The sequence below is a fragment of the Syngnathus typhle genome, linkage group LG21, assembly GCF_033458585.1.
Source record: "Syngnathus typhle isolate RoL2023-S1 ecotype Sweden linkage group LG21, RoL_Styp_1.0, whole genome shotgun sequence".
Lineage (NCBI taxonomy): Eukaryota > Metazoa > Chordata > Actinopteri > Syngnathiformes > Syngnathidae > Syngnathus > Syngnathus typhle.
The window spans coordinates 4382768-4394941 of record NC_083758.1 but is presented as its reverse complement, the minus strand read 5'-3'; the positions used below and the strand labels follow the sequence as shown (position 1 = coordinate 4394941).

Here is a 12174-nt window from a genome sequence, read left to right as displayed (position 1 = left end):
GCGTCGCTTCCGTGCAGACTATGCAGTTTTTCCGGGCGGGGCATCACATGACCGAAAGTCTTGTTATTTTTTTTTCTTTCTTGTAAAAGTTAGGACAACTGAGCTTTGGGGTTGCAGAAACCTTCCACAAAGCAGCAACTCCTGGAATCTGGCTGGAATCTCTCACCACCACCCCACGACCAACCACGCAGGCAGTTCACAATAGTGTGTCACATTCATTTGTTACGCATACACGCACTGGGCACAATAATATGGTGCACTTCACTACTGTGAGCCACACAATGGAATGCATTTGGAATATGCTTTTTAAAGTCTGTTTTGTGCTAAAATTATTTGAAATGACACACAGCCCGTTATTCAACTGAGTTTTTAAATAAAACATTTCTGTTTTGTTAGCTTTTTCTGTATTTAGTCATACGGCAGATGGTTTTAAATGTGGCCAACACTGCCCTCTTGCGTACACTTTAAGTACTTGCAAGTGTCTTTATCGAAGAAGAATCTATCGCGGGTATTATTTTATTTATTTTATTATATACATTTCGTAATGTCACAATTTTCCTTTATTTTGCGGCGTGGTTTTGGGTTTTAAAATTCAAACTACCGTATGTTCTAATTCAACCAACCAAAGATCGCTATCGTTTTGTCTGCTGCTGATTGGCTGTTGTGTTCTGACAGGCGGCCATCTTGTGTTGCCACACATCAAGCGCCGATCATGAATAATAATAAATATTATTCATTGATTTCTCCGGGGCGTTTGAAAACCGCAAATATCTGGGATCTACCAAACCTCAAGTATGCGGGGGTCCGATGTTTATGATCTGATCTTGCCCTGCCTCTCTTCCAGAACGAACCATCTGTCCGAAACTTTACGATCTTGGGTGACTGCACGCTTCCTGGTTGGCTCGCGTCGTGACGTTGCCGGGCAGAACCGAGTGGAGCCGAACCGATTCGACATTTTCAGAGCGACACCCCCCGCCCCTGTTCTCCGGTCCTGCGTCTCCTCCCCCTTTTTACCCAGCTACGTTATTAGCCTGGAGTCCCCAGCAGCGGCACGGCAGCAACCCACTGACAGCTGTGTCTGACTCACGAGCGAAGAGGGTGGCAAAGATGGAGCACCGGGACGCCGAGTTCAACATCTTGCTCGCCACCGATTCCTACAAGGTACCGTCCCTGGGATGATGTCGCTCTTAGACGGGATGGAGAGGGAAGACGGTGGGGGGGCGTGTGGGGTTCACGGATGGATGAATACATGGATGAATGGAAACGCATTCAGTCAAGGTGGCTCCACCATCAGTCCCAAGGCCACCGTACAGAGGTGGTCGACACCAGGCCGAGTCGCGCTGAGGATGCGGGTGGGGGGTGGGAGCAACTGAAACAAAGCATCGCCTTGTCGGCTTTCAATTCCTCCCCCTGCCGCACCGGTCGGTGCTCGGCTAGCTTTGCTCTCATTATCGAAAGGAGCTAACGTGCTAAATTACGTGGAAAGCAATGGGGAAACTGGGAAACTAGCTATTATCAAGCTAACGTTAGTTAGCATTGAGCTAGCAAGTGCTCCGTGGGTAGTCCGCTGTGCTCCTCCGTGGGAAATATCTAAATCGGGAGGGGGTGTTATTACAATGTTATTAGACCAAATAGACAAGTGGACATTTAAATTTGAGGGGGAAAAAACAATGTTGAAATTGAAATGACCTTCGCCCCGTAGCTACTTTGTCTGCGTACCAAATAGCGTTATTTAGTTTGAATAGTTTTTTTTTTAATCTTTGTAAGATATACATTGTATTAAACAAAATTGCAGACTATTCATAAAAAAAAAAATGGAAAAATTAATTCGACTCAATGCTGAACGCTTGGACAGTTGTTAGGCGAGTAGCCATGTAGTCACGTGATTTTATAGCTCTCGTCATCGTTATGTCATTACGTGTATTATTATCCGATGCAAATAAAATTCTTACATAAAAGCAGCAACAGAAAAATTCCAAGACTGGTGTCGCAAAAGGTTCATTTCAAACCTAAACTTAAATTTTCCCTTTCACTTCGAGCTAAACATTCTCCAGAAAGTTTGTTTGTGGGAGTAAATTACGCAATACCCTGAGCATCTGACAGTTCCTGACTCATTTTAGGCAATTATGAATCAACATTTATGGTTGCAAAAAAAAAACTGGTGCCCCACCACACATACCTATTGTTTGGAAACATGCTCTATGAAAAGTGTAGACATAGGGAGGGGGTTGTTTGCTGCAACTCATTTTGCACACACACTCTTCAGTACATTTCGAACGAGCCCTGAAGTAACCTTAATCTTATTATTTTTATTTAGTTTGGCTCGATCACATTACTTTCTGAGAGCTGCATTTTAAATCAGTGCGCTTTGGTTTTTAGAATAGCCCAGATTAAAGCTGGATCATAGTAATAGAGAGTGTGTGTGTGTATATGTGTGTGTGTGTGTGTGTCCTAGTGCACGTCTTGACTCTATTTTGAGTTCTTGAAAGGACACTGGCAGGGGTCAAATAAACTGAGTTGGTCGTTGACATTTCTCTTTACCTCTTGCCCGACACACACACACACACACACATAGACACACACACACCCTTCCTGGCTGCTTATCTCAATCGTAGGCCACACAAGACCAACAGAAAACAAGTTTGGCTTTATCATAATGAATAGATAAAATCCTGTAACGGTAAATGGAGGACCAATGCGGGATTGGGATTTTTTTTTTCTTTCTTTTCCTCTTTGGAGATATGCCCAGACATGTCTCTGCTGGACAAAGTCTGACCCGGTTACATTGTAGTCATATTTCTTAACACTTGAATAGTTTTGCCATTGACTCTCACTTGATAAAACACACTTCACTAGATTAGTCAGACATTGAACTGTGTGTTACGGTCGAAGGTCAGATAAAGTTACGTTCAAATGTTTATTGACTATCCATTGTGGCCTTGTGCTAAGTTTTTTTCTGTACGTGCAGGTGACTCATTACAAACAGTACCCCCCCAACACCAGCAAAGTTTATTCCTATTTTGAGTGCCGCGAGAATAGGACGGATGCCACCAAAAGCAGAAAGGTCAAATATGACAAAACGGTCTTCTATGGTCTTCAGTACATCCTCTACAAATACCTCAAAGGTAAGTCCGGTTGTATTTTTGGAGTTTCTTCAACTTCTTGGGAAATAATCACAATTTAGCCCATACACGTGAAAAAGGATTTAAGTGTTTCACCATTTAAGAAAGAAAAAAAAAAAAATCCACGGCCTCTTAAGAGGATTTCATGGTGTGGCGCGGCAGAGGTGGGAAACAAAAGCGCAGCTGTCCTTTCAGCCAATGAGAGTGGACGACCCCCGCCGCCTCCTCCCCCTCCTCCCGAGCAGGCTCAATGATTAACCTTTCCATTTGCATCGTTGATCCCACAAATATTTCGACCCTAAGGATTCTGAAATCCACTCGTAGCGTTAGCCTATTAGCATAGTTGCCGAAATCCATTTTTGGGATTATCACCGGGATGACTGAAAATCCACACAGACATGAAAAAACAATTAGTTAGCATGTTGATGTATATATTTTTTGATATAGTGATAATTTCGGAGTCTACCAGCATTCCGCGTACGCCAAAACACTTCCAGAATTTTGTTTTTTATAATAGTGGCTTCTCCCATAGGATAGCAGTCAATGTATTTTTTTGTTCTTTAGCGGAGTTGAAGCGAGAAATTAGAAAATATCAAGAAGTGAGTGTGAGGACAAAGAAGCCCTGTCGGATGCTTCTAATTGGATTACAAGCATGGACAGTAAAATGGCATTCCTCTTCCTTGAGTTTCTTTTTTTTTTTTCTTTTCTTACTTCATACTCCCTCTTGTATCCAGGAAAAGTAATCACTCCGGAGAAAATCCAAGAAGCCAAGGAGGTTTACCGAGAACACTTCCAAGATGACGTTTTTAATGAGAAAGGCTGGACCTACATCCTGGAGGTGAGCCAGTTTGGAGTTTCAGCATCTCAAAGAGAGCTTTGACGCCTTTGTTTGTCCGTTTCTAGAAATACAACGGCCACCTGCCCATTGAAATTAAGGCGGTCCCGGAAGGGAGCGTCATCCCCCGCGGCAACGTCTTGTTCACGGTGGAGAGCACCGATCCAGAATGCTACTGGCTCACCAACTGGGTGGAGGTGAGTCCATGAAGGAAGAGATTTACTCGTGAAAAATCATTTTTATTCGGTACAAAATGTGTATTTTATGAACAAACGGGGGGGGGGGAAGTAGAGATGTTCGTCGGACCCACTCGCGGGCCTACTCCAATTCCCATCGATGCTATAATTAGACGCAACATTCTTCTTTGTTACCTACTTAGCAGTCATTTAACAGCACACCTCGTTTAGCGATACCGCCGTGACCGCTATTTATATCCCGCTATCCCGCCACCAGACAAACAATGGCCGACGATTCAAAACAACACGCGGGCACGCTTTTGTTTTTTGCTGTCGGCCTGGAATGCGTTTGGCAAGATCAAGGAATGCGTTAGCCACTATTTGGAATGTCGCTTTAAGGTTCACGTGACTCCCTCCTTCTTTTTGTTAGACTATCCTAGTGCAGAGCTGGTACCCTATCACCGTGGCAACCAACTCCAGGGAGCAGAAGAAGATTCTCGCCAGGTATCTCCTGGACACATCCGGGAACTTGGAAGGACTCGAGTACAAACTACACGACTTTGGCTACCGGGGCGTCTCCTCGCAAGAGGTACTGAGGACTTTTTTTGTAGATGGTGGAGTCACATGGGGTCATTTTTTTTATAATATATAATCTTCTGCTCTTTTCTTCAGACTGCCGGCATCGGCGCTTCTGCTCACTTGGTCAACTTTAAGGGCACGGACACAGTCGCCGGCATCGGTGTGATTAAGAAGTACTATGGCACCAAGGACCCAGTCCCGGGGTTCTCTGTACCTGCTGCAGAACACAGGTGCATACACACACTGTGGTCCAAAAAAAAAAAAAAAAATTCACTCTGCAGTGTTCCCTTGCGTGATTTTAATTTACACCCATCACATCTATGCTAATTTCCATTAGCCCGTCTGTGATGTTTTGCATTATATGCTAGCATGAAGCTATTGGACTTTTAACAAAACAAAATGATGTGTACACATGCTTTTGTTTCACAGCAACGGGCCATTTATGGCGTGCACACAGAGTGGCTTCCTTCTCACCACTTATTCCCGCTTCGATTCCTCGTGCAATGTAGGACGGTTGCATTGTTACCATAGCAACCGCTATAGAACGACACACTCATCTGTTTACCTTAGCAAAGGGACCCGTTGCACCGTAAAGAATCATCATGGTTGATGTGTTTTGGGGAATGCAGTGTTTGAATAGCGGCTAGGCTTGTTTTGAAATAGTTTTTATTATAAACTCAAGTTAAAAATGTTTTTGTCTCTCAGCACCATCACAGCGTGGGGCAAGGACCACGAGAAGGACGCTTTTGAGCACATCATCAAGCAGTTCCCCAACGTGCCCGTCTCTATCGTCAGCGACAGCTACGACATCTACAACGCCTGCGAGAAGATTTGGGGCGAAGACCTGCGCGGGCTCATCGAGTCGCGTAGCGCGGACGCGCCGCTCGTCGTGCGGCCCGACTCGGGGAACCCCCTCGATACGGTGTTGAAGGTGCGATGATTTTATTGCTAGTTTCTTTGAAAAGAGTATATCCGACTCACTAAAAAACCTTCACGGATGATCTCGTGTCAGGTTTTGGAGATCCTGGGTAAGAAGTTCCCCCCAGAGGAGAATTCCAAAGGATTCAAGGTTCTGCCTCCGTACATCCGAGTCATTCAAGGAGACGGCGTGGACATTAACACACTACAGGAGGTACAAACACGCTCACTGTGGATGTGTGAATCCTCCTTGATGCATTTTTTTTTTCTTCCTCGCAGATAGTGGAGGGGATGAAGCAGCACCGTTGGTCCATTGAGAACGTTTCCTTCGGCTCCGGCGGCGCGTTGCTGCAGAAACTGACCAGAGATCTGCTCAACTGCTCCTTCAAATGTAGCTACGTGGTCACAAATGGACTCGGGGTATGATTGGAATGACTTTTCTTCCATTTTGGGTATGAGGTTAAGATGGAGTAAGCGTTTTGCTCGCCTCTTGCCAGGTGAACGTGTTCAAGGACCCTGTGGCGGACCCCAACAAGAGGTCAAAGAAAGGTCGCCTGTCTCTGCACCGGACTCAAAGTGGGGAGTTTGTCACTCTCGAGGAAGGCAAAGGCGACCTGGAGGAGTACGGAGTGGTGAGTTGATTAGAAAATGAGTCACTAGCAATGATTGTTGCTCCTCATCACGTTTTTCTTCTCCTTTCCTTCCAGGACCTGTTGCACACGGTCTTCCAGAACGGCAAGATTGTGCGGACGTACACGTTTGACCAAGTCAGAGACAATGCCAAGCTCAAGGAGAGTGAGCTTGACTAGCTGCCCCCCTCCCCCTTCAGTCAGCCAGTCATTACCCCCCCCCCCCCCCCTCCAAGCCCCTCCCCTTTTTCCTCGGCCTCTGACATCACCCCCTCCCACTGAAAATAAAACGAGGCCTTGCGCACTGATAATACATCCTGCCCTGAATTCCTCGATAAACTGTGACTTCCGTTAAAAAAAAAAAAAAAAAATCACTGGAATTCCACCGAGCTCGCTCATTCTGATGACAAACGTTATTTAAGAAAAAGATGAAGAAACGTAGAAGTGCGGCAAGCCAGTGGAAGGATGAGCGATCTCCGAGCTGCTGCCCCGCCCACTTAGGAAACCCATGTGATGCTTTGTTTCCATGACAACCACTCACCCGCCCTCTATGATCTTACCTTGGCTTTGTCTTTGCTGCGAAGGGTTTTTAAATATCTGTTCACTTCCAGCCAAAATGTAAACAACAACAAAAAAAAAAAGCCCAAAATTTGCTATCGTCTCCCTCAACGAGCATTCCCATCGTCAAGCGGCCATCTTATCTCCCCTCTTCGTTTGTGAAGTTGTTAAAAAAAAAAAGAAAAAGAGGCATTTCCCTGAAACACAGCAGCTCCAGCGTTCCTGTTGTTTGGCACTGACCAAGCGTCGAAGTCAATACATCGCACAAAACGTCTTCACCGGAATGAAGAGGATCGGAGTACATGAATGACTTCCTGTCTATCTGTGTGTGCGTGTTAAGTGTCGCTTCCCATGCGTTGTCCATCTTCCTTTATGCAAATTCTAATTTTGGGATTTTTTTTTTCCTCCCCCTCCCTTTTTTCCCTCACTAGCAAGGTATTTATTGTGAAGGGGAAGCTCCAGTTGAAAATGTCCTCCACAACAGTGTCAGTTTCACTGCCTTAACGTGGTGCGTCTCCTCGGATCAGCCAAGTTGAGGGAACGGACGCGGCGAGCTGGTGACCTCACAGGTATCAAACTGAGCAGCTAGAACAGCCACGACTCGTATCAAAAGCTGTTTTTCGATCTATTTTCCATTGCTGCTTTCCACTCCTGAATGGTATTTCTGTATATTTGGTATATTAACAGGATAACAGTGTTACTAGTGTAACGAAACCCATGTTATTTTCAAAACAATGGCCTAGCATTAGCATTAGCGTGGCTGTAGACCTGTGATGTCACTCACTCGGAATCCCTCACGCCATCACGCTGCAAAAAACTTTTATTTCTCTCTCTCCCTTTTTTTGATTTTACAACTGCTGTTTAAAAAAAAAAAAAATCATGTTTGTTTCTTTGTATAACTTGGCAGCGCGTTTTGAATACTTAATGTTGATTTTTCAACTCTGTTCTTACCGCAAACGATTATTATTTTGTATCTTTCGGTAAATATTCTTATTTACAGACGGCGCGGCCATTGACTGCCTTTTCTCAACTGTACATACGGGTTAGGGTAGACTGTGTGGGGGAGTAGAGGCGAGTCCGAGAGACCACCACACGAGATATTTCTGTTCAGAACACTTTTTTTGTACCAACACAAATATCCATACTGTTCAGGCGTTCGCGCGTGTGTGTGTGTGTTGTATTACGGATGATCAAGTGTTTGTGAATTATCTCTTTCCTAATGTTGTTGACTTCCATTGTGGGTGCGTGTGTGTGTTCACGTCAGTTGTCCCGGAACCTCACCGACACGTTAAGACAAACCCACATCGCCATCTTTGTTGACGACACAACAATTAAACAAGCCACCTGTCTGTTTGACCATCTTTGATTCTTTTTTTTTTTCCTGGGATTTAAATTATTGAATTATTCGCTGTCCAGTATAAGGATAAATTAAATTTTAGAGGTTGTTCTGTTAAACTTGTTTATCTAGGTTCAATTAAATATTATAGTCCAATTGTTATTTTTCATACTAGTGCGTTTGCTGTATTGACGTGGATACTACACTTCCCATAATGCATTGCGGTCCTAATTATATTTTCTCGCTTCTACAGTTTCACATGTTTAACCTCGAAAGAAAATAACCAAACTTAATTTTGAAGCAAATCAGAGCGATACATTTTGAAAATGATTTATTTGTTAGTATAGTTTATTACATTTAAAGGGTGCGGCCGTTGAAACGTCATAGCAGCTTAATTTTGATGCTCGTGCATGTTGACGTTGAATGTGTTTCGTGCATCAGAACACTTTCAGGTTTTAAAGATTACGTATTTTCTTCTTTTTTTTTATGACTAATTTTGAAGAATACTCGCCTTTTGTTCGAGCTGTCATATGACCCACTCTGTCGAGGACGCGCACGCGTAAACTTGAGCCTTAACAGAAATGCAGACGGTACGAAATTATTTTTGTTGTTGTTTGTAATGTAAAACGTTTCCTGTAGTTACGGTAACGAATCAACAAAAAAATATCGACTACTTTTTTCATTTCTCGTCACTTTTTTTTTTTTCATTTTTTTGCAGCGTTAGCCAGCAGTACACGTCACGCTGTCAAATCACTCCCACTTTTTTTTTCTTTTTTTTCTTTTTTGCCTCCGTGTTGCGGGACCAACATCACCGATTCTTACACAGTTCGAGGTTCGGCATCGCCAAAAAGTCTTGGATCCAAGTCATGATGACCGGATTTCGGCTCAACTTCTCGCCTCTGAAGGAACCGCTGGGCTTCGTCAAAATAGTGGAATGGGTGAGTCTAAAAAAAAAAAAAACTTTGTGTGCGTGTGTGGTCAAGTAACTGGGTCAGAACCAGAAGACAGGGAGGTGCGGTTTTTTCTTTCCTTCCTCATGTAAACTCATTAAGTAACATTTTTGTTGGTGCAATTTGATTGTAATCATCTTTCCTTTAAAAAAAATCCATATTTAGTATATAAAAATACTCTGTAATCAAGCTTTGTTAAATAATCTGTGCATTATGATAAAAATACAACTTGGCCATAAGGGGGCAGTGTAGTACAATGCCAAAGTAGTGACTCAGCAAACTAATTTAACTGGTAGGTTTTTTTTCAGAGGATAAAGAATATATGCATATCAGTGTTGTTTGTATCGGCTGTACATGTTGATGCATCGTTTATCCGTTTGCATTGTGTGTTAGCATTAAGCTAGCAGAAGGCAAAACTGTGGCAAAAGTGAAACAGTGTCCAATTTCACCGGCTTCCAAATGACACGGTTACAGATTAAAGCTAATAATTCACCTCGTGGAATAACAGTCTGCCGGGAATAGTATTTACATGTACCGCGTATTTCGACATATAGTGAAGAGAGTGAGTCGCCTTATTTTCTCCGAATGGGTCACACGGTAGTTGTACAATGATGTCATATGATGGACCTACGGGAAAAACACCCAGGAAGTCGATGATGTCATTCCTACAGCGAGAATAAATAGATTTAAACGCTTGTGCTTCCGTTTCGTTCAAATGTAAACAGGAAGTCTCGAATGCATGGAAGCGAGGAGGATGTTGACCCAGATGTTGGGGGAGCAAAATGACCTGCGAGCTTCTTTGCCGCCATGTTGTCGTCTCATATGTGCTCCATATGGCGTTCACGTTTTAATAATGTTCGGGGGGGGGGTCATTTAGCGGTTTAGCAGGAAGCGCTGGGGGCCGGTGACATACGGAGAAACATCTGTTTCGAGGCCTCGAGGCGTGTGTCTTTAAAGTGCACATGTGGTTCTTGAGAGCTCAAGCTAAAATGCTAACGCTTGCGCCTGGAGTCAGCACTTTTTAAAACGAACACACCCTTACGTATCGCTCGGAACCAATTCGACCCATTTTTGTATATGTACAGGAAGCAATAAAAGTCCGTTTTTTTTCCCCACACGTCTCTTACATAAATGTTTTTTCATGTCGTCTTAAGAATGGCCTGTGCGCGTGAGCGTTAGCATCACATGGTCTCCTCCACGCTAATTCAAATCCTGCCCCCATTCTTGCTTGGAATTCCACTGTGGAATAATTTCCATGTTGACACTTTAGTCCTCGACATGCATTCTAGGGCATCAAAGATAACACGAGATTGTGAGATCTTCTGTTTTCGTCAACATTATTTCAAATTAGCTTTTGACGCATCTTGTTGTTCCAAACAGCTCACGGCCATATTTGCTTTCGGAAGCTGCGGCGGTTTCGCGGCCAAGAACATTGTGTCCATCTTCTGCGGCGATGGCAGGAATGAAACTCTCAACGTAAACTTCCACTACCCCTTCAGGTGAGAATTGTTTTGGTGCCAGTTTCAGGAGAAAATATTGGTGTTTAATCGGTGAAACTGTTTTTTGTGCCAGGATAAGCCAGGTGCCGCTCATCGAGGGCAACTCCACGATATGCAACCACTCCGTCAGCACCACTTACTTGATGGGAGACTCGTCCTCGGCCGCTGAATTCTTCGTGGGCGTCGCCGTCTTCTGCTTCCTCTACAGCATGGCCGCCCTTTTGGTTTATTTGGGCTACATGCACGTATACAAGAACTCTGATTTCGGACCCATTTTGGTGAGAGTTTTGCGTGTCTGTTATGTTAAAAGTAGCAAACTGGTCGTATCGAGAGTGATTAAGGAACGAGCGCTTTTAGGACTTTGTGATCACGGCGATCATCGTTTTCCTGTGGTTGGTGTGCTCGTCGGCGTGGGCTAAGGGTCTTCAGAACGTCAAGGACGCCACGAACACGGAAGGCATCGACACCACCGTGGCGGTCTGCAAGGGGAACAACATCACCTGCGAGGTCACGGAGTACGCCAACCTGCGGACGCTCAACATCTCCGTGGTGAGTGTGGTCATAATATCATTTTTTGTAACAGCGCCATCTATTGGTTTCTATGCTCCGGTGTTACTGGACACTTTTTTTCAAGCGCATGCATCCTGACTCAGATAATCATGAGACACTGAACAACAACTTTCATCACCCCGCCCTTCCCTCCTCACATTTTATGCAACACATTCAAGCCCTACAATGAGCCAGGAAATCCTCACATATTATTGAACTATCTTTAGTAATTACTTTTTTTTTTTTTTTTTTTTAAATCTCCCCCAAATGCTTTCAGGTGTTTGGCTACCTCAACATGTTCGTGTGGGCTGGCAACGCCTGGTTCGTGTACAAGGAGACTCGCTGGCACTCGCAGAAAATTTCAACCCAACCGGGACCGGGGAGGCAGCAGGTTCCGGCAGCAATCTAATACACACGCCGGAAACCAACACTTCAATTGACAAATTATTTTCTGGTGCAGCAGCATTTTTAGAATATCAAATTCCTACTTTCTTACAGCTTTTTATGTTTATTTAGTAGCTTGACCAAAGAAGTTCAGGGTCCTCATTAGGGTACTTGGCAAGTACTCGTTATGACGCTTAAAAACTCAATTCCTTATTTTTTACGTGCATGCTGAATTTTTTTTATGCATTAGGATTTTTTTATTAAATACATTGTCGATTTGGTTGTCAAGGAAATATCTCTGGTGTTATTTCCGTTCCATTAGTTAAGGATGAGGTGGCAGTGACAGACTGTCGAAAACATTTTTGGGGGTAATTAGCTTCCCCGTTTTCACCTTATTAAAGATTTCACAGTTTTTTTTTTCTTTTTGTACTGTTGCATGCCTGATTTGATGGCTGTTCAATGCATTTTGATATCTGTTGCAATTTGCTTAGAATGTAAGTAAATATGGATGTGGAATAAAAGTGGGGAGGGTATACCGGTGATGCCCCCGCCACATGCTGTGTCCCAAATATTGTGTTTCAATTATTTTACCATTTCAATTATATTTATTTAGGATATTAAAAATGTCGTTATATATTT

The 12174-nt window shown here is 43.7% G+C and overlaps 2 protein-coding genes across 3 annotated transcripts; both read left to right on the top strand.

Annotated features, from left to right (window-relative positions):
• Window positions 1–65: 65 nt before the first annotated feature.
• On the top strand, window positions 66–8176 carry nampt1 (nicotinamide phosphoribosyltransferase 1). Of its 2 annotated transcripts, XR_009710963.1 has the most exons (13): window positions 66–204; window positions 845–1161; window positions 2969–3125; window positions 3857–3960; window positions 4026–4154; window positions 4564–4722; window positions 4806–4942; window positions 5418–5643; window positions 5725–5844; window positions 5910–6050; window positions 6128–6262; window positions 6338–7145; window positions 7249–8176. XR_009710963.1 is itself a non-coding variant. In XM_061269352.1 (12 exons), the coding sequence occupies exons 2-12, from the start codon at window positions 1108–1110 to the stop codon at window positions 6437–6439; spliced, it is 1464 nt and encodes a 487-aa protein (XP_061125336.1). In that variant the 5' UTR covers window positions 66–204; window positions 845–1107; the 3' UTR covers window positions 6440–8176. The 2 variants fall into 2 exon arrangements, 1 of the variants encoding a protein (XP_061125336.1); XM_061269352.1 differs by having other exon boundaries at window positions 6338–8176.
• A 742-nt stretch (window positions 8177–8918) lies between these two features.
• sypl1 (synaptophysin-like 1) lies at window positions 8919–12104 on the top strand. The gene is made up of 5 exons (XM_061269354.1): window positions 8919–9091; window positions 10484–10602; window positions 10676–10880; window positions 10960–11151; window positions 11429–12104. Exons 1-5 carry the CDS (start codon window positions 9020–9022, stop codon window positions 11558–11560), a joined length of 720 nt encoding a protein of 239 aa, XP_061125338.1. The 5' UTR covers window positions 8919–9019; the 3' UTR covers window positions 11561–12104.
• The last annotated feature ends 70 nt before the right edge of the window (window positions 12105–12174 follow it).